This window comes from Anomaloglossus baeobatrachus, unplaced genomic scaffold, assembly GCF_048569485.1.
Source record: "Anomaloglossus baeobatrachus isolate aAnoBae1 unplaced genomic scaffold, aAnoBae1.hap1 Scaffold_2388, whole genome shotgun sequence".
Classification (NCBI taxonomy): domain Eukaryota; kingdom Metazoa; phylum Chordata; class Amphibia; order Anura; family Aromobatidae; genus Anomaloglossus; species Anomaloglossus baeobatrachus.
Window position 1 is genome coordinate 42,648 of NW_027442039.1, and position 23,101 is coordinate 65,748.

A 23,101-nucleotide genomic window follows, 5' to 3' on the forward strand; every position below is an offset into this window, starting at 1 on the left:
AAAACCAAGGGGGCGTGACGGCATGTAGCAGCAGCGGAAGAGAAGCAGGGACTCCAGTACTCTGCCATAACGTTCCTGGACAGCACTGAGGCAAGATGGCGGAGCAGAGCTGGTCACCGGAACGTGTTGTTCTCGGGACCACGACTTGGATCGAAGAAGAGATGGAGCAGCTGTGCAGGAGAATGCGGATGCAGTTCCTGTTTATACTGGACCACTTGAGGGAAGAGATGAGGAGCTTGGCGATGGCGGTGCGAGCCCGTGCGATTGAGATGCCACGTGAAGAGAGGGTAAGCAGTTACCCAGTCCCTGTTGATTACCCTAATCCGGCTAATGCAGCTGTGGTATCCGGACCGCCCCCAATCCCCGTCCTCTGTGGACGCTGAGCTACTTACTTCCACCACGGCAGCGGAATCATCAGCTCCTATATACGAAACTCCTGCTGCGGGAAACACGGTTCTGTCCCTTGACCAAGTCACGACAGCGGTCACCCTGACACCGGCCAGACCAGACCCGGCCGCATTACCGGGACCGTCTTCAGAGGTGGAGCACCCGGACTCTGCAACCCCGGCTACAGAGCAGTGGGTTCTTCTGTTTAACAAGGCGGAAGTGGAGCCTGGAGAGCTACCGGTTCCACCGCCGCGTGACATCTCTACGGCTGTTGGGGCCGCAAGAGTGCACCTGAAGCCAGAGCCAGCTAGGGAGCAGAGGCCGGACGCTGACGCCCCCTACTGGGAGCGAGCACCACTTTAGCCGATTGTCAACAAGCAGCCCCTGGAGATTGTGGCTCTGGACCATGTCAAATTGACCCCCAGCAGGAGTGGATAAACGTATGCACTCACGATAGTCGACCATTGCTCACGGGGTTCTTGGTGGTGGTACCCGTTAAAGATTTGACTGCCAGCACCGCGTTCCAGGCACACTTCTGTAGGCCGCATGGGTACCCCGATCGAGTCCTTAAGGATCAAGGCCTTGCATTCAAGGCGGAAATCTTCCAGGAGTTCTGCAGTCTGTACGGGTGCAAAAAGATACGCACCACACCCTATCATGCGCAGATGAACAGGATGTGTGAGAAGATGAACCACCTAGTGATCAATCTGTTGAAAACCCTTCCTCTTGAGCAGCGGAACCAGTGGCCTGAAAAACTACCAGACCTTGTGGACATCTATAACAACATCCCGGTGGGATCCACCAAAAGTACCCCAGCTTATCTGATGAGAGCTAGACCTGGAAGACTTCCCGTGGACTTGGAGATGGAGGTCGAATTGCCCGAAACCCACGTGCCCGGAGCGGATTGGGACTTGCGTCGCCAGATCCAGTACAAACAGATTCAGAAGTCTGTTGACAAGAGTTTGAATCAAACCCGGGAACGGCAAGAAAGAAACTTTAACAAGCAAGCAAAAGCAGCCACCTTCGCCCGTAGCGAGATTGTATTAAAAAGGAACAGAAAGCTGCACAAACTAGATGATCAGTGGGAAAAGGAGCCATATGTGGTAGAGCCATCCAACTTTGATAACCAGAAGACCTACCTAATCAGCAAGGATCAAGGAAGGACCACATCTACGGTATCCCGAGACCATCTGAAGAAGTGCCCAGATCCCTTAAGGGTGGCAGATGAAACTCAGCCTCAAGTGGTGGAAGGAAAGAAGAGGATGATACGTACCATCCTAGGTGACTTTCCGGAAGATTGGCCTATGCAGAATGGAGCAGTAGTAGTCCCTGTGTTAACATTCCCACAACCCGTGGAAGAACTAGAACAGGAAAGGCTTACTGACACTGCACCCACTCCAGCACCTAGAGTAGCGCCTGTACCCTTGCCACGCACACGTAGGGTCCTACTAGCTACACCCAACACTGAGGGCGAGGAACCTGTAGAGGAGTATTGTCGTGCCACCAGGTGGAGGGGATGAGGGTCTAGAATTGAGGAGGTCAACCCGTGCTAACTTTGGTCAGCCCCCACGGAGGCATCGTGAAGAATGCTAGAAGTACCAGTAATATTTAATGTTGTAACAGAAATTGCTAGGTATCGGTGTTTTGTTATTTTACTAAGTTTTTTTATTTTTCATGTAGAGATTTTTAGAAAATGAGTGTGTCTAATCAACAGGGTCTAAATGAAGAGTGAAAGTTACCTGATTTGCGAGAAGATTGGCTATAATGTGTACAACCGGTACATGGACTTCGTTAATTATATATAGTAAAAATGGACCACGGTCACAGGACTGGTTGTGACCAACACGAACTTATGTTTTTGTAAATAGTTGCACCTCCTGTGCCCACCAGAGTCGTCTATTACAACGCCCGTGACCTTAACCTGGTCACGGACCCACAATAGGTTTGCAGGGGGTCAGGTTGTTTGGTTGGCGAGTTAATGGGATTCTGGACATTGGGCCTGGACTGTTGCAGGAAGAGGCTGCAACAGGGCAGGTTGAGCCTCCTCTACTACTGAAACCGGTAGCGTTCCACCGTTGGAGAGATTAACTCACAGTTTCCCGTAACGTTTAAGTAACCAGCCTCCCTAATGAGGGATGTATTGTGTAAATAAAAATGTTTCTTTTTTCTTCTTCAGTTTAAAAAAAGTAAATAATAAATCTCTGATGTACTGTAGCTCTGGGACGAGCTACATTTAACCAAGGGGGAATGTGACGCCCTGGCCAATCAGGTCGTCACAGGGTATTGTGCAATCTGCCCTTCTGTGCAATATCCACCTCCTCCTTGGTTATGGGTCCCTAACCAATGGTGTTGCCAAAACCAGCTAATCAAAATCCTAGGAACACTCTGCACCACACCCACCAGTGGACAGCATGACAAGGGGCACAGTATTGTCGTGGAGGACAGTCAGCGGTCTTTTACCATTACCGTGCTGGGACCAGGGCAAGACGGGGTACGTGGACCCTAGGTCAGGGAGTAACTTCAGGCAACCTGACAATTCACCCGACGAGAACGGAGCCTTCAAGATCCGCTCTCCATCCGCTCCAAAATTGGGGTACTAGCGCAACGAGGAGGATAGGACTTTCCACTAAAACGGTGCAGGAAATCCCAAGCGTGAACCCTGAGAGCAAGCTCCCTCAGTTAGTCACACTGGGGAGCGGGACCCGATTAGTTTCAAGCTATAGGGGCCAACTAGAAGAGAACAAGGTGCCAAGGGAAAGGTCACAGATCATCAGGCAACACCAGCAGAAACAGGACCCAAACGTGCTCCCCCTCAGCGGCATCCAGAACTTTAGTCTACTAAGTTGTCGGTGTCAGCTTTATGGCCTGAGTGAGTACGCAAGTGCCCCCTACCTCCCCAACGGCACGTCCCACCACCACAGAGTCCCGGGCATTCCCCCTACCCGTGGAGGGGTTAAACACCTGGCTGCCCACCGGGTACTCCCAGCTGCAGTGGTGGTACTCCACCATACCACACACCACGGGTGGCGTCACGAACTTTAAATACACCACCCCCTTTATTCGAGCGGCCGCGCGACCCCCAGGTCCGGACGCCCTCGTGCCACCGCGAATCCGAGCAGCCCGGCTGCTGACGTGGGGGCGGCTCAGTCTCCATCTGCCTCATTATAGTGAATTTTCAGTCAGGGGTTCTGTCTGAAGCCCGTGTTTCAGAGATTTTCACGGATTCTCCTGCTTAAGAGCTCAGCTCTGAGTTCAGGATAAATGTGTGCTGAGCCCTTTTGCGATCTTCAGGAGGAACAATGAACAAATCCACAGTAGGTCAATAATTTCTTTATTTAGTTTTTACACAGTTCACTGTGCGGTATACATGATTAGACTTTGCACTTACACCAGTTATCGGATTTATATTGTGTGTCTTTAGATTTGGGTGAGATTTTCTTAAACAAAAAAAAAAAAACAACCTTTTTGCATCAAACTATTTTGAGAGCTTTCATTTTTCTTTATGTCTATTAAAAGTCATCTAAGTGCTGTATTCTGAAGCACTAGTTTACATTTTTATTGTTAACATTTACATGCACATACCATTTTTTAATTGCTTTATATTAAGATTTTTAGTAGGCAGAATGAACAAAAAAAAAAAAAAAGAAAAACCCAAAACATTAATTCAGGACGTTCACACCGTTCCGCGTGTGTTACAAGTGAGAAGATGGCTTTATTCTCATGATTACAGGGATACCGGATTTGTATTGTTTTTGGTGATTTTGCACAATAAAATAAACGAATATAAAAATAATTATTTTGTTATATTCTGTATATTTAGTATTTTTCTCATGATAGAGTTGTTTGGCATCTTTATTTTTGCAGGACAATTCAATTTCTAGGATACCTTTTAATGCAGAAGGGGTTAAATATTTTTCCAGTTCTATAGTCGGCTTGTTCCTGATGTTTGCTGGACAAATATATCTACTTTATTTTATTTACATAAATGTACCTATTTAGTGACTATTTATAAAACGATTTCACTCTTAACTAAGTGGGACTTTAACTTTTATTACGTTCATTGCTGATATAATGTATAGCAATTAGGGATGATCGAATACTTCGATTACTCGGCTTTGCAAATATTTTCCAAATACTTTGCCACTATTCGACCATTTGCGAATATTCGATGCACAATGTAAGTCTATGGGAAACCCGAACAACAAATATTCACTACTATTCGGGCTTCCCATAGACTTACATTGCGCATCGAATAGTGGCGAGGTATTCGGAAAATATTCGCGAAGCCGAATATTTTAGGTATTCGATCATCCCTAATAGCAATGCTTCTGATTTGAAAATTATTATATCTGAGTTCTTCAATGAAAAGCCTCTCAATACATGCTCTTGCCATAGTCCGAGAGGATTTCCATAGGCTGGTGACCTGGTGGTTGTCATGAGGTCTCTTGAGGAGCAGCCAAAATACCTGTCGAGAGGCGCAGAAGTCTCATTAACAGTTACAGGAATCGTTTGATGCCTCGAAAGGTTGTGCAACAAAATATTAAGTTACGGGATCATCATTTCTGTCCAGGCATTTATCAAGAGTTTCATTTTTTAAAATACTTCTGTGGAAGCAGAAAAGTAGCAATGTCTGACTGTCATTTGCTCATTTTCATAATTATTATTTTTGTTAGGTTCAAGTTATTTCTGTGACCATTGTGGGTTTTACTTTAAATGAGGGGTACCAACAATTTTGACCACGTAGATTTTAAAATGTACTATATAATTAATCTGCTTTTAAAATTTTTTTAAAGAACAACCTTTTTAATATGCTGTGAAAGTGGCTATAGAGGTGAGAAAGCGGCCTGATGCTGCATCGCAGGACTCTTCAGCACCACGGACAGCAGGAACAGGAGAGGTGAGTTTGTCCATGTGCAATCATGTATAACAAAGCACGCATGGCGGATTTCACATGAACAACCCATGTGTGCCGTGAATCACAGCTCACGGAGGGACATATGCATTATTTTACACGTCGGTGAAAAACGTCTGTTTTTCACAGACGTGTGAAACAGTCCTTAGGTCGGTGTCATTTGCGATTGCCTTGCGTGTATCTCTCGGTGCGTCACCCGTCACGGACTCTCACTCTCCTCACAGGAGCAGATCGGTTGCATGTATCTCTATGCAGCTCAGACACTCCTGTGAGGAAAGTGCGAGCCTGTGAAGGGTGATGCACCGCGAGACTCGCTCGAGATACACGCGAGGCAATCGCAAACATGACACTGGCCTTAAGGATATTTTCCTCCATGCAGCTTTTGCAAGTGAATATCATTGTTACAAAAGAATTTTTCTTGTCCATGTCATTCTTATAAGGACTTTATGCTTTACACAGATGCTTCAAACTTTTCCTGCATATGCATGTAATTAAAATGTAAATTTCAATATGGAAACTGACCAATTTTATAACTACATACTGAAGATGTGTTAAAAAAGGGGAAAAAAAAACCCCAAACATTTCCATTACTCATCGAAATTTAGTAATTTTACTTTGAAAAATAAATTTGGCATAAACATTCACATAAATATTTAAATAAAATGAACAGATTTAAATACAAATAACAGGACTAAATATTGTACAAATACAACTTTATTATAGTTTATCACAAATTAAACTTTTGTACAAAAATACATTTTTTTACATTGTAAACTGCAGACTTTACTGTTTTATGTTTCTTATTTCTGATGCATTTAAAACTTACTTCAACTTCAGATATTAATGACAAAACAGAATCTCCTTTTAAAATGAACTTTTTTCCTGAAGAGTGAAACTTTATAACCCCCCCCCCCCCCCGCCCAAAAAAAAATATTCATTAATTACAAAGCAATAGAGCAACAAACTCAGTATAAAGGCAACTGAATGGATAAAAATATGTAAAGCCCCCCATGTAGGACGCATCATCCACACAAAGCAAGGAGTACGGCAATTCCATCATCAATTCTGCAGCAGATTGTGTCAAAACCTGAAAGAAAAAAAAAAAAAAAAATTAAAATTAGAAGTGCATTTAATTCATTGTGTAATTATGGGTTTCTGGTGACTGCAGGGGAGCAAGAAAGGAAAAGAAGGGAATTTTGTTTACTTACCGTAAATTCCTTTTCTTCTAGCTCTAATTGGGAGACCCAGACAACTGGGAAGCAGATTATCTCAGTCGCCAGGGCATGGACGCAGGGGAATGGTCCCTTCACCCGGACGTGTTTCAGGAGATCTGTTGCCGCTGGGGGGTGCCGGACGTCGACCTCATGGCGTCCCGGCACAACAACAAGGTACCAATCTGCTTCCCAGTTGTCTGGGTCTCCCAATAGAGCGAAAAAGAAAAGTTGTATTATGAAGCAACTTATAACCCAAAATTGAATTTAACCCCCCAATAAACCTCTGAAATCATTTTTGAATGCAGCAGCCAGCATCATAGCTCACTCAAAACGCTAAACCCATGCCTCTACCCTGTGCCAGCTGCTGCCCATCCGCTACAGAGTACAATCTAAAGTGCTCTCTCAACCACAAAGCAATCCACAAATCTGCACCACCTACATCCCCTCCCCATCTGTCCATCACCTACCCGTCCCCCCCACAGTGCTGCAGCACCCTACATCTCATACTCATCTGTCACGCCTTAGGGTTATGGGGTACACAGGGGAGAGAAGGAGGGGGGGGGAGAGAAGAAGGAGGGGGGGGAGAAGAGAAGAAGGAGGGGGGGGAGAAGAGAAGAAGGAGGGGGGGAGAAGAGAAGAAGGAGGGGGGAGAAGAGAAGAAGGAGGGGGGGAGAAGAGAAGAAGGAGGGGGGGGAGAAGAGAAGAAGGAGGGGGGGGAGAAGAGAAGAAGGAGGGGGGGAGAAGAGAAGAAGGAGGGGGGGAGAAGAGAAGAAGGAGGGGGGGAGAAGAGAAGAAGGAGGGGGGGAGAAGAGAAGAAGGAGGGGGGGAGAAGAGAAGAAGGAGGGGGGGGAGAAGAGAAGGAGGGGGGGGAGAAGAGAAGAAGGAGGGGGGGGAGAGAGAAGAAGGAGGGGGGGAGAGAGAAGAAGGAGGGGGGGAGAGAGGAGAAGGAGGGGGGGAGAGAGAGAAGGAGAGGGGGGGAGAGAGAAGAAGGAGGGGGGGAGAGAGAAGAAGGAGGGGGGGAGAGAGAAGAAGGAGGGGGGGAGAGAGAAGAAGGAGGGGGGGGAGAGAGAAGAAGGAGGGGGGGGAGAGAGAAGAAGGAGGGGGGGAGAGAGAAGAAGGAGGGGGGGAGAGAGAAGAAGGAGGGGGGGAGAGAGAAGAAGGAGGGGGGAGAGAGAAGAAGGAGGGGGGGAGAGAGAGAAGAAGGAGGGGGGGGAGAAGAGAAGAAGGAGGGGGGGGGGGGGAGAGGAGGGGGGGAGAGAAGGGGGGGGGGAGAGAAGGAGGGGGGGGAGAGAAGGAGGGGGGGGGAGAGAAGGAGGGGGGGGGGGAGAGAAGGAGGGGGGGGGGGGGAGAGAAGGAGGGGGGGGGGGAGAGAAGGAGGGGGGGGGGGAGAGAAGGAGGGGGGGGGAGAGAAGGAGGGGGGGGGGAGAGAAGGAGGGGGGGGGGAGAGAAGGAGGGGGGGGAGAGAAGGAGGGGGGGGAGAGAAGGAGGGGGGGGGAGAGAAGGAGGGGGGGGAGAGAAGGAGGGGGGGGGGGAGAAGGAGGGGGGGGGGAGAAGGAGGGGGGGGGGGGGAGAGAAGGAGGGGGGGGAGAGAGAAGGAGGGGGGGGAGAGAGAAGGAGGGGGGGGAGAGAGAAGAAGGAGGGGGGGGAGAGAGAAGAAGGAGGGGGGGAGAGAAGGAGGGGGGGGGAGAGAGAGAAGAAGGAGGGGGGGGAGAGAGAAGAAGGAGGGGGGGAGAGAGAAGAAGGAGGGGGGGAGAGAAAGAAGGAGGGGGAGAGGAGGGGGGGAGAGGGGAGAGAAGGAGGGGGGGGGAGAGAAGGAGGGGAGGGGAGAGAAGGAGGGGGGGGAGAGAGAAGGAGGGGGGGAGAGAAGGAGGGGGGGGGAGAGAAGGAGGGGGGGGGAGAGAAGGAGGGGGGGGAGAGAAGGAGGGGGGGGAGAAGGAGGGGGGGAGAAGGAAGGGGGGGGGGAGAGAAGGAGGGGAGGGGAGAGAGAAGGAGGGGGGAGAGAGAAGGAGGGGGGGAGAGAAGGAGGGGGGGGAGAGAAGGAGGGGGGGGGGAGAGAAGGAGGGGGGGGGAGAGAAGCAACGATCCCCCCCGTAACAGATGCCCCCCCCCCCCACTGACCCCAGCACTGGACCTCCCCCCCCCCAACATCCCCAGCAGAGGACCGAGCCCCCCACTGACCCCAGTACTGGACCCCCCCCCAACATCCCCAGCAGAGGACCGAGCCCCCCACTGACCCCAGCACTGGGCCCCCCCAACATCCCCAGCAGAGGACCGAGCCCCCCACTGGCCCCAGCACTGGGCCCCCCCAACATCCCCAGCAGAGGACAGAGCCCCCCTCTGACCCCAGCAGCACTGGCCCCACCACAGATGGTCCACAGTAGCATTGAGCGCCCCAAAAAAAAAATCCAGACCAGCAACACAGCATGAAGGTTACACACACAGTAATAAAGAACTCCCGTTTGTAACTATGAAGACACTGACCTTGTTCTGTGCAGGAAAGAGTCATCCATAGCGCGGGGTCCTGAGGTAGAGGCTGCAGCAGAAGCAGCGACCACACATGCCGAGAAGCAGGAGGAAATGGCGTCTCCTCGTGCAGTGTGAAAAAAGACCACGCCCCCGACTACGCCTCTAACACGTGACAGCAGTGACGTCATGCCGGGAAGGAGCCTGTACACTCTAGCATTTACCGTATACTGTGCGCTTGTTTCGCTGGATACGGGGTTTGGAAGCGCCAAGCGAACAGCAAAAAGTAAGGTAAGGGAAACCCTGTGTCTAGGGAACGAGAAGATGGTGACTCCTGACCAAACCTACTGCTGGTCCCTGGGTCCTCACCACTATAGAGAGTACCTCTGCGCCGAGCCGGATACCTGACCCTAGATATAACTACAGCTGGGCCCTAAATAGGGAACGGATGGGATGAGCTCTTCATCAACCCCACTAAACACTAAAGAGGACACAGGGAAAGTGCATGAACTACTTAACTACAGGTAATACAGTTCAGCGACATTACCACAGAGGAGTACAAGCCTCTTGCTTGAATGAACTAAAATATCACCAGCATCAGTCCAAGGAAGTAACGGGTATTTATGCACCAAGACATTGCTGATGATCTGGTGTAAGGCGAGCTTCTGCTGGGTCCAAAAGGGGGAGAGAGAAATCCAGCAGGAAATTAATCCTGACAGCAGGAACAATGGAAAGTCAGGGAGCATTCTGCGCGGCCAGATGCTGTGACCTTCTATAGCCAGAAACCACATGACTGTCACACATGACAGCGGCTCTGCAGGTGGAGGTGTGTGGAAATTCCCCATTATTGGTCACAGGCGGCATTAACCCCTTCAGCTCTGAGACTTTACTAGTGTTTTTCTCTCGCTGATTTCTATGAATCATGAAGCTTTTGTTTCTTTGTCTCTGATAGATTCAGTCGACCCATCTATGAGATTGTATAGAAAATAGAAAATAGTTCCGGCACACTTCACAAAATGCGAGACAGGAATATAATGCTTCAAAGGATTTTATTTTACTTGTGTATAGGCAAAAAATGTCCAATGTTTCAACCATCAATTTTGTTTTTTTGTCAAGGACAAGAGGATCTAATGTAACAAAAACATAACAGATTCTTTTAGATGATGACAGTCACTAACATACATTACAAAGCTTTATACAAAGCATCACTAATGAAAAGAATGCATCAAACTGACGCTATAAGACAATAAAGGAGCAATAATGCGATGATTTGCACAAATACATGAAAAGAGGTGAATGATTGAGTTTATACAATTTATGAATTAATAGTAATTATTTTGTATTTTTGTTTTTATTTTTATTTTATTTATTTTTATTTTATTTATTTGTTCCATTTAAATGGAACAAATGCCAGACTGATCAGAATGATGCCAAGAGTACGAAATATAATAAATAGTGTCCACACACCTAAGAAAAAAATGAGTGACAAAAGGTTTCTCAAGCTCCAAACTGTGGCTTCTCGCTGGGGATATGAGGATATGGGGATATGAGGATATGGGGATATGAGGATATGGGGATATGAGGATATGGGGATATGAGGATATGGGGATATGGGGTGAACAGCCTAAGATGAGTAAGCAGAAAAATAAAATACAAATGTAAGAGTAGAATATAAAAGACACAGTGATACACTTATATTGGGGTACACACCGATTTACAAGACAAGCACATCAGAGACCCCCGGAGTACAGAATGGAAGGTATATGCCTTTTGCACTTGTGTAGAAAAGCAAGGACACAATCGTTCTTAAAGGAAGTGTTTTTTGTGGCTTTTTTTTCAGCAGCTATATGGCATAAGAGCAATATCTGAGGAAATAGACAAAGTATATAGTGTTATTATCAATATATAATGGATTGAAGCATAATTGATATAAGCTGCATCCACAGGAGCTATTCCAGGGTAAAGCCTGTGTGACCGGCTGCAGGTAACTAATCTGCTGTGTGAAGGCAGATTTCTCCCGGGCTCCACAAGTGACCTTCAGAGAAACCAATGTTATTTCAAGAAAAATTGAGGGGGTGCGCACTAGTGAACTGAATGACGTGGGGAGCAAATAGTGACTTACTTGAATCAGAGTAACAGTGGGGATATTTCAGAAGTGCTGTGCATATGCAGAAAATGAGATTTCTAGATCTCTGGCTCTATAAAGCACCTAGGAGTCATAGTGTTAAAATGAAAAGAATTAATCATGGGAATAAGCTTAATGTCATGTAATATACCCGGTTACTGCACGGGGATACTACATAAAACTCTACTATCAGAGGTTACTGTAATCTAATATATGCCATATCGAGATATAAAACTGGATGAAGAAAAGGGCAACCTGTGTATTATTTAGGATGCTCCAGTATCTGAGAGTAGCTGCAGTAGTGGCTATATACATTGTATGTGAATAATGCCCCTGTGGCCAAGATCCAATTGTGTGAAACTGACCTCTCATATGAGTACATACCTTCAGTGGTGATTCAGGGAGTGATTCCAGTGGAGGGGAGTGTAGCCGTGCCGGCGGTGACCTGCCTTTATATATGATTCTCTGAGCTGCGTCCATTATCCATCTCCTGGACATGGAACGGACACAGAGCATGCACCGCGCACACCGCTGCGTGGCGCATGCGCGAAGAAAGGGCATGAAAACTAAGTGATGTTCACAGTGCGCTGGATGCGCATGCACAGTGGTTATTTCTTGTGCTAACGGAATACAGGAGATGCGCTGGATGATGGAATACAGGAGATGTGCCGGATGATGGAATACAGGAGATGCGCCGGATGATGGAATACAGGAGATGTGCTGGATGATGGAATACGGGAGATGTGCTGGATGATGGAATACGGGAGATGTGCTGGATGATGGAATACGGGAGATGTGCTGGATGATGGAATACGGGAGATGCGCTGGATGATGGAATACGGGAGATGCGCTGGATGATGGAATACGGGAGATGCGCTGGATGATGGAATACGGGAGATGCGCTGGATGATGGAATACGGGAGATGCGCTGGATGATGGAATACGGGAGATGCGCTGGATGATGGAATACGGGAGATGCGCTGGATGATGGAATACGGGAGATGCGCTGGATGATGGAATACGGGAGATGCGCTGGATGATGGAATACGGGAGTTGCGCTGGATGATGGAATACGGGAGATGCGCTGGATGATGGAATACGGGAGATGCGCTGGATGATGGAATACGGGAGATGCGCTGGATGATGGAATACGGGAGATGCGCTGGATGATGGAATACGGGAGATGCGCTGGATGATGGAATACGGGAGATGCGCTGGATGATGGAATACGGGAGATGCGCTGGATGATGGAATACGGGAGATGCGCTGGATGATGGAATACGGAGATGCGCTGGATGATGGAATACGGGAGATGCGCTGGATGATGGAATACGGGAGATGCGCTGGATGATGGAATACGGGAGATGCGCTGGATGATGGAATACGGGAGATGCGCTGGATGATGGAATACGGGAGATGCGCTGGATGATGGAATACGGGAGATGCGCTGGATGATGGAATACGGGAGATGCGCTGGATGATGGAATACGGGAGATGCGCTGGATGATGGAATACGGGAGATGCGCTGGATGATGGAATACGGGAGATGCGCTGGATGATGGAATACGGGAGATGCGCTGGATGATGGAATACGGGAGTTGCGCTGGATGATGGAATACGGGAGATGCGCTGGATGATGGAATACGGGAGATGCGCTGGATGATGGAATACGGGAGATGCGCTGGATGATGGAATACGGGAGATGCGCTGGATGATGGAATACGGGAGATGCGCTGGATGATGGAATACGGGAGATGCGCTGGATGATGGAATACGGGAGATGCGCTGGATGATGGAATACGGGAGATGCGCTGGATGATGGAATACGGGAGATGCGCTGGATGACGGAATACGGGAGATGCGCTGGATGACGGAATACGGGAGATGCGCTGGATGACGGAATACGGGAGATGCGCTGGATGACGGAATACGGGAGATGCGCTGGATGACGGAATACGGGAGATGCGCTGGATGACGGAATACGGGAGATGCGCTGGATGACGGAATACGGGAGATGCGCTGGATGACGGAATACGGGAGATGCGCTGGATGACGGAATACGGGAGATGCGCTGGATGACGGAATACGGGAGATGCGCTGGATGACGGAATACGGGAGATGCGCTGGATGACGGAATACGGGAGATGCGCTGGATGACGGAATACGGGAGATGCGCTGGATGACGGAATACGGGAGATGCGCCGGATGACGGAATACGGGACATGCGCCGGATGACGGAATACGGGACATGCGCCGGATGACGGAATACGGGACATGCGCCGGATGACGGAATACGGGACATGCGCCGGATGACGGAATACGGGAGATGCGCCGGATGACGGAATACGGGAGTTGCGCCGGATGATGGAATACGGGAGTTGCGCCGGATGATGGAATACGGGAGATGCGCCGGATGATGGAATACGGGAGATGCGCCGGATGATGGAATACGGGAGATGCGCCGGATGATGGAATACGGGAGATGCGCCGGATGATGGAATACGGGAGATGCGCCGGATGATGGAATACGGGAGATGCGCCGGATGATGGAATACGGGAGATGCGCCGGATGATGGAATACGGGAGATGCGCCGGATGATGGAATACGGGAGATGCGCCGGATGATGGAATACGGGAGATGCGCCGGATGACGGAATACGGGAGATGCGCCGGATGACGGAATACGGGAGATGCGCCGGATGACGGAATACGGGAGATGCGCCGGATGACGGAATACGGGAGATGCGCCGGATGACGGAATACGGGAGATGCGCCGGATGACGGAATACGGGAGATGCGCTGGATGACGGAATACGGGAGATGTGCTGGATGATGGAATACGGGAGATGTGCTGGATGATAAGGTGCCGTAGTGATAGTGACAGGCTAATCGTGCTTATAGAGGGGGCCTGATTCAGGTGACAAGGGGAGCCTGGAAGGAGAAAAGGGAGAACATTTATAATACAAGTCTATTTACTTAAGTGACAAAACATGTGTTAATAGATATTTAGATCTATACATACAAAGGAACCTCATCCACGGCCATATAGAATATATAGTAATATAGGAATATAAGTCAGTATATTACTAACTAACACAATCAGTTGAAATATTATGTAAATAACATGCTCAACATTGGTCTGATAGTAAAACAGATCTGTAAGGATAAATTCCCTTTATAATCTCTACATGAGTGAACAAAACGGCATATGAGAAAATAATTAAGTGAAAACCTCATATTCTCTATTAAGACCCCTTGGTTCCAGGGTCTTAAGTGTGTGTATCCAATATGCCTCCTTCTGTTTGAGGATACGTACCCTGTTGCCACCCCTTCTCATCGGGGGCACATGTTCGATTTCCTGATATTTGAGTTGTGCGATCGTATGGCCGTGTGTAATACAATGTGAGGTACGGGAAGAAGAGTTGTTTGCATCTGATGGTTGATTTGTGTTTGCTAATTCTGTCTCGGATATGTTGGGTTGTTTCCCCAACATATCCGAGACCACAAGGACATTTAATCAGGTAAACTATGAATGAAGAATCACATGTGAAAAACCTGTGAATAGGGAATACACGACCTGAAAAAGGATGGGTAAATGAATCGCCCCTAGTGAGGTTATTGCATTGTATACAGTGATGACAGGGAAAATTACCTTTCCTAGGAATGCCTAGGAAGGTTTGACGAGGAGCAGTCTTTTGAGGGCCTATGTCGGTTCTAACTAGACTGTCCTTAAGATTTTTGGGTCTCTTGTTGCAAAATAGTGGGGGCTCTGAGAATTCACGTATTGTCGGATAAGCCGTTTTAGGAGTGGCCAATGTTTGAAAATGATATTTGTTTTCGAAAGTGAAAATGGATGATATGTATTTATACAGGGTATTCCAGATGAATTTTGTATGGTGTGTGGCCTTTGAGTCATTTTTATGTTAGCAATATCTTCGGGATAACCTCTTGCTATGAATTTTTGGCTCATTTCAGTAGCTCTAACATTCCATTGTATACAATCAGATACGATTCTTTCTACTCTCTTGTGTTGAGAGATTGGTAACCCATGTTTAGTGTGTTTTGGATGGCAGCTTGTATAATGAAGGAGGTTATTTCTGTCTGTGGGTTTCACATACAAATCTGTTTTTAATCTTCCATCGTTAGATAGAATTACCAGGGTATCAAGAAAATTGATATTGTGAGAGTCCAAGTGGATAGTGAATGTGAGACCAGGTCTATATGTATTAATTTCTTGATGAAACTTAATTAAAGAGTCCATATCCCCCCGCCAAATAGTAAAGATATCATCTATGTACCTTTTCCAGGTAATAGCATGCTTAATCCACATATTGTGATTATAAATGTGATTTTCCTCAAAGCATGCCATGTAAATATTGACATAAGGGGGAGCTAAATTTGACCCCATCGCGGTGCCTCTTTTCTGTAGAAAAAACTGGTCTTGAAAAAGAATAAAATTATTCTCGAGGACCAGTTGGAGAAGGTCCTTACAGAAAGAGTTTTGAGTACTGTCGTAGAAACTATGTCTTTCAAGAAGCCAACCAACCGCTACCAGACCATCATATGCTTGTATAAAGACTATTTACATCAAGTGTAACTAAAAGACTGCCCGGTGGAATTGACTCAAACTGATGTAGATAAAAAAATCAGAAGTGTCCTTCAAATATGATGTTATCTTTGGGACAAGCGGTGTTAAAATCTTCTCTACTGTGATGGCCAGGGGAGAAAGGACAGACTCAGTTAAAGCCACTATGGAACGACCTGGAGGTCGTTGAAGATTTTCACGAATTTTCGGGAGGGTATAAATTACTGGTGTAATGGGATGTGTTTTAATGAGGTACTCCGCCAATTTAGCATCTATTGTTTTATTGTGTAAATATGAATCTACCATGTTCTTAATGAGTGACTGTATACGGGATGTAGGATCTCTTGAAATAGGTAAGTATGTATTTCTGTCTTCTAATTGGCCATGTAACTCTTCAATATAATAGGCTCTGTCCATTACCACTATTGCCCCTCCTTTGTCAGCAGGTTTTATGATGATTTTAAAATTGTTCTTTAGGCTTTGAATCGCCCTGTTTTCTTCTGCCGAAATATTATGTCTGACCTTAAATTTGCCTCCTTCTACTGATTTTACCGTGTTGTCAATGTCATTAGTTACCAGAGAAATGTAGGTTTCTACTGGATGATATGTCTTGGAGGGGTTGAATGAACTCGGAATTCTGAGATTTAACTGTCTCAATTGCAATGTGTTACCTTGCTCTATTTCAGTTGTGTGAGTCTGAGTCCCACTTTCAGTCCCAAAATGTACCTTAAGCCTTAACAATCTAAAAAATCTCCTCATCTCTTGATCAAGCTGAAATGTATTAAAAGCTGGAGCTGGACAAAAAGATAACCTTTTCTGAAGAACCTGTGACTCAATGAATGACAAATTGTGAGATGATATATTGTACACTAAATTCGTCGTACCTGTGAGTGTATATGTGGTATGTCGATGTGGTTCCTGTGCCTCCTCTTGCTACGCCTCGTTTTCCTCATTTTTGTCTTGGTCCTAAAAAACGAGTTTGGCGAGTAGTATACTGGTCACCTTCTGAACTGGATGAAGAAGGATAATGACTGTAAGTTGTAGATCATCTAGGAGCCTCGTCGGAGAACCGCCATCGATACACCTGATCTTTGGAATAATCTTCCTGGTCCCGAACAAATTTAGATCTCTTTTTTTCTCCTGTAGGGTTTTTCTAAATTCTATAATGGTTTCTTTAGTCTTAGATTTAATCTTCTCCCATTCGGTGTTAGGGATAGTGTTCGTTAACTGCTCTTTTATGGAATGGATCTTAAGACCCAATGTTTCAATTTCTTTTTGTAAATATTCAATGGTTAAAATAATGATGTCCATTGAACATTTGTTGATGATGCTTAAACGTCGAACAGTATTCTGGATTGTCCGAAAACAAAGTGGGTCTCAAGGGTTCGCTCAATCCCCTGGGAATCCTTTGTATTCTATGGTATTCGGCCAGAGTGGTGCAATGAAGTTCCAGTGCCGTCTGTCTCCTCAGTTCCTTCTCGTAATCCCGAGAGCGTACCTCCTCACTGGGAACTGATAAAAATGCATTTGGAATGTTGACCTTGGATAATATAGTCTTTACTTCTTCAGCATTATCTGAAAAGGTAGTAAAAGACATGAGGATTGTCAAATAATGAGACCCAGGAGCTCAGGGAAAAAATATATAATCAAAATACAGGATAAACCTGGCTTCACTGTGAGAAAAAAAGGTGCACTGACATATAGAACTAATTGTATAGAAAATAGTTCCGGCACACTTCAAAAAAATGCGAGAGAGGAATATAATGCTTCAAAGTATTTTATTTGTGCATAGGCAAAAAAAAATCATCGGTGTGTGCCCTAATATAAGTGTATCACTGTTTCTTTTATATTGTACTCTTACATTTGTATGTTATTTTTCTGCTTACTCATCTTAGGCTGTTCACCCCATATCCTCATATCCTCATATACCCAGCGAGAAGCCACAGTTTGGAGCTTGTGAAACCTTTTGTCACTCATTTTTTCTTAGGTGGGTGGACACTATTCATTATATTTCGTACTCTTGGCATCATTCTGACCAGTCTTGCATTTGTTCCATTTAAATGAGAATAATTAATATTAATTCATAAATTGTATAAACTCAATCATTCAACTTTTTTCATGTATTTGTGCAAATCATCACATTATTGTTCCTTTATTGTCTTATAGCGTCAGTTTGATGCATTCTTTTCATTAGTGATGTTTTGTATAAAGCTTTGTAATGTATGTTATTGACTGTACATCATCTAAAAGAATCTGTTATGTTTTTGTTACATTAGATCCTCTTGTCCTTGACAAAAAACAAAATTGATGGTTGAAACGTTGGACATTTTTTTTGCCTATGCACAAGTAAAATAAAATACTTTGAAGCATTATATTCCTCTCTCACATTTTATTGAAGTGTGCTGGAACTATTTTCTATACAATTAGTTCTGTTTTTCCGTGCACCTTTTTTTTTCCTCACAGTGAAGCCAGGTTTATCCTGTATTTTGACCCAACTATGAGAGGCAGGAAGTGAGGAAATTCATCTGCCCTCGGTCCTCGGCCCCTTTCTGCCCTCGGTCCTCGGCCCCTTTCTGCCCTCGGTCCTCGGCCCCTTTCTGCCCTCGGTCCTCGGCCCATTTCTGCCCTCGGTCCTCGGCCCCTTTCTGCCCTCGGTCCTCGGCCCCTTTCTGCCCTCGGTCCTCGACCCCTTTCTGCCCTCAGTCCTTGACCCCTTTCTGCCCTCAGTCCTTGACCCCTTTCTGCCCTCGGTCATCGGCCCCTTTCTGCCCTCGGTCATCGGCCCCTTTCTGCCCTCGGTCATCGGCCCCTTTCTGCCCTCGGTCCTCGGCCCCTTTCTGCCCTCGGTCCTCGACCCCTTTCTGCCCTCGGTCCTCGGCTCATTTCTGCCCTCGGTCCTCGGCCCCTTTCTGCCCTCGGTCCTCGGCCTGTTTCGGTCCTCGGCCCCTTTCTGCCCTCGGTCCTCGACCCCTTTCTGCCCTCAGTCCTCGACCCCTTTCTGCCCTCGGTCCTCGGCTCATTTCTGCCCTCGGTCTTCAGCCCCTTTCTGCGCTCGGTCCTCGGCCTGTTTCGGTCCTCGGCCCCTTTCTGCCCTCGGTCCTCGACCCCTTTCTGCCCTCAGTCCTCGACCCCTTTCTGCCCTCGGTCCTCGGCTCATTTCTGCCCTCGGTCCTCGGCCCCTTTCTGCCCTCGGTCCTCGGCCCCTTTCTGCCCTCGGTCCTCGGCCCCTTTCTGCCCTCGGTCCTCGGCCCATTTCTGCCCTCGGTCCTCGGCCCCTTTCTGCCCTCGGTCCTCGGCCCCTTTCTGCCCTCGGTCCTCGGCCCCTTTCTGCCCTCAGTCCTCGACCCCTTTCTGCCCTCAGTCCTTGACCCCTTTCTGCCCTCGGTCATCGGCCCCTTTCTGCCCTCGGTCATCGGCCCCTTTCTGCCCTCGGTCCTCGGCCCCTTTCTGCCCTCGGTCCTCGACCCCTTTCTGCCCTCGGTCCTCGGCTCATTTCTGCCCTCGGTCCTCGGCCCCTTTCTGCCCTCGGTCCTCGGCCTGTTTCGGTCCTCGGCCCCTTTCTGCCCTCGGTCCTCGGCCCCTTTCTGCCCTCGGTCCTCGACCCCTTTCTGCCCTCAGTCCTCGACCCCTTTCTGCCCTCGGTCCTCGGCTCATTTCTGCCCTCGGTCTTCAGCCCCTTTCTGCGCTCGGTCCTCGGCCTGTTTCGGTCCTCGGCCCCTTTCTGCCCTCGGTCCTCGACCCCTTTCTGCCCTCAGTCCTCGACCCCTTTCTGCCCTCGGTCCTCGGCTCATTTCTGCCCTCGGTCCTCGGCCCCTTTCTGCCCTCGGTCCTCGGCCTGTTTCGGTCCTCGGCCCCTTTCTGCCCTCGGTCCTCGACCCCTTTCTGCCCTCAGTCCTCGACCCCTTTCTGCCCTCGGTCCTCGGCTCATTTCTGCCCTCGGTCTTCAGCCCCTTTCTGCGCTCGGTCCTCGGCCTGTTTCGGTCCTCGGCCCCTTTCTGCCCTCGGTCCTCGGCCCCTTTCTGCCCTCGGTCCTCAGCCCCTTTCTGCCCTCGGTCCTCGGCCCCTTTCTGCCCTCGGTTCTCGGCCCCTTTCTGCCCTCGGTCCTCGGCCCCTTTCTGTCCTCGGTGTTCGGCCCCTTTCTGTCCTCGGTCTTCAGCTCCTTTCGGTCCTTGGCCCCTTTCTGCCCTCGGTCCTTGGCCCCTTTCTGCCCTCGGTCCTTGGCCTCTTTCTGCCCTCGGTCCTTGGCCCCTTTCTGTCCCCACACAATGTAATGTTCCCCCAGAATATTCTCATTATATGTTTCCCCTTATTATCTCCAGTAATTGTATTATTACAGCGGATTCTCTATGATGTTACATCGTCATCTTCTCCCCATTCAGATCCCTACAATATCGGATCCTTTCAGTGGAGATCTTCTATAGAAGAGAATTCTCCTGATTGCCCCGTGAAGGATGGATATGGACAGGGACAAGATGGCGGAGAGGATATTACACCTCACCCTAGAGATCCTCTTCCGGCTTACTGGAGAGGTGAGAGCTTCTGATGACGTCACATTACATCATTCTTATCTATGGGAATAACAGATGGACAGAACTGGAGAGGTGAGGACTCTGGAAATGTCTGGAGTGAGATTTATTACTGTGTCTCTCCATAACCAGGATTACACAGTAGTGAAGAAGACCTCTAGTGAGCGCTGTCAGGCCCCTGTGTCTGAGGGATGGGGAAGACCCCTGAGCCCAATCACGGGGCCTCCACCTCACCCCCCGATACATGAGGACATCAATGACCAGAAGATCGTAGAACTCACCTACAAGATGATTGAGCTGCTGACTGGAGAGGTGACACTGCTGGGAATGCTGGGACATTATACAGTAACGCTATGGAGGGATCGGGGGTGACAGTATCATTGTATGTGTCAGGTTCCTATAAGGTGTCAGGACGTCACCGTCTATTTCTCCATGGAGGAGTGGGAGTATTTAGAAGGACACAAAGATCTGTACAAGGACGTCATGATGGAGGATCCCCAGCCCCTCACATCACCAGGTAATAGACAGGACTAAATACACACGGCCTATAATTATCTGTATGTAAGGAATGAATTCAGTCCCTGTATGTGTCTCCTCCAGTTCTATCCAGTAAGAGGACAACACCAGAGAGATGTCCCCGTCCTCTTCTCCCACAGGACTGTAAACAAGAAGACCCCGATGTTCCTCAGGATCATCAGGTAGATGGAGAGAAGGTGCCATGAAATCCCCCTATGATGTGTAGACGGCTGTGAAGGTCTTGTGCTCAGTCTTGTTTTATCCTCCAGTATTATATGTGTTATATTTGTGTAATGAGAGCGGTGGAGATGGCAGGATTAGGAGAGATAAGAGCTTTGGTTCCTTTTAGTCCTCGTTCACACTACTGTATTTTCAGTGCTGTCCATAAAATAACACAACGTCTCGCCCTCAGACCATTGTTATTGGATGTGGCAGTGCAGATGGGGGATTTTTATTTCTCACTGACTGAATCTGCGTGTGAGAATAATCCCAGCATCCTCTAGTGCCTTCCGTAAATCGGATGAGACTCGTCCATTCAGGTCTGTGTCTGCACAAACCATCAGATTCCCACCAGCTCCACCATACAGCAGACATTGTGTTACAGATACATTGCAGTTCTGTAATGGAGGAAGCTGTAAATGATCTTGTAAATTATTAATAGCGGCTGTAAATACCGGATTGTATATGGATGACAAATAAGAAAAGACTTGTCCTAGTTTTCTGGATGAAGCTGTGATGATTCGTTATCCGGCCGTGTGATCCCGGTATTAGAGGCCGTTACATCCAGGGAAGAGAGGATTTGTGATGTGCATTAGTATTCAGCCCCCTGAGTGAATACTTTGCAGGACCTCCTTTCACTACAATTTCTGCTGCCAGTCTTTTGGGGGATGTGTCTACCAGCTTTACACATCTAGAGGTGACATTTTTGCCCTTTCTACTTTATAAAACAGCTCTATCTCGGGTAAATTGGATGACGGCGTCTGTGAAACAATTTTCATTTCATATTCTTTTGCTTTTAAAAATATTCATTATTCTATAAAGACCAAATTCGTGGAGTTTATGACTTATAGTTGTCCTGTGGACAGATCTTCCCCCTGAGCTCAGGATCTCTCCTGCTTTACCACTGACCACAGACCACTTGGCTGCTTCTCTATAATTAGTGCTCTTCTTGCTTGGGTGTCAGTTTAGGTGGACGGCCATGTCTTTATCGTTTTGCAGTTGTGCTATATGTGACAACTCAGCATCTGGAGATTTGTGTGAGGGGTGAACTGTTTTTAATTAGGCCAGACCTTTTGTTTCCTTGATTGCCAAATCAAGAGAAGTTAGCCATTGTTTAATGTCAGACTGACTGGAACCCTATTGCCTGTTAATTATGGATTGCCTCAACCCCTTTGACTATGTCAATTAGAGGAATATTATGCAGTCGAATTGAACTGAACCAATGAGAGAACAGCCATCTCCCACCAATCCTGTACGATACAATACTCTGAAATGAGCACTGAGGGGTGTAAAAAGGGCTTTGCTCCTTTTTCCATAATCATTTTGCAGGACGTCAGCCTAAACTCCACATTTTTAGCTGGAAGATCACAGATCTGCTTCACTGCTTAGTGCTGAGCCCACAATTTTCCCTGGAAAACCCAGGTTAGGATCATTCAGTTTCCTGGCTACATATCTTGCTGTGCTCAGTCAAATTTCTAAGCTTGCCGCTATCTCCTCCCATAGGTTGCACATCAAAAGCTAAGTGCTGCTGGCTGGGATAGTTGGCCCAGGAAGCCCCAAAGTCGCAAAGATTACAATCCCTTGAGAGCCAACGGATGGGTGAAACTCTGTCTCTTGTACCATCTTGTGTTCTTGCTGGAAATTTACGATACGTGTTTGCCTGTTGGTGAACCAGTAACGTCCTACCAAGGTGCGGTTCCCTCATCCTGTGTTGTCTGAGAAGTGTTCTGCCCACAAAAAATAAGTGTGAGCGTTCAGTGAGATGAGTCCTGGTCCAACAGTCTTTCTGAAGAGAGCCAGGCCAGCGGACGACTGTACCCACTGACCCTTGTGTCTACCCACTATACTCCTGCCACTTATGGATGATGGATTGCAAAGTGCTTATTGAGATGTTCAGAGCGTTGGCTATTTTTTTTTTTTTTTTTTTTTAATAACTAAGCCTTGCTTTACTTTTCTCCACAACTTTACCCCTGACCTGTCTGGTGTTTTCCTTGGTTTTCAAAATGCTGTTTGGTCCCTAATGTTCTGAAACAAAACTTGTGAAACCTTCACAAAACAGCTGTAGTTATACTGAGAATAAATGATACAGGTGACACAGTTTACTGTGACTTCTGGAGGTAGTTGGTCACTCAGGGGCATTATACTACAAGGGGC

At 47.6% G+C, this 23,101-nt stretch overlaps 1 protein-coding gene across 1 annotated transcript in view; it reads left to right on the forward strand.

The window, feature by feature from the left end:
• Positions 1–242: 242 nt before the first annotated feature.
• LOC142261683 (uncharacterized) overlaps positions 243–23,101 on the forward strand; it is a 30,818-nt gene continuing 7,959 nt past the window's right edge. The window contains exons 1-4 of the mRNA XM_075332143.1: positions 243–287; positions 20,345–20,524; positions 20,606–20,729; positions 20,813–20,910. Of these exons, the coding sequence (XP_075188258.1) occupies positions 243–287; positions 20,345–20,524; positions 20,606–20,729; positions 20,813–20,910 (447 nt within the window). The remainder of the gene's footprint in view (positions 288–20,344; positions 20,525–20,605; positions 20,730–20,812; positions 20,911–23,101) is intronic.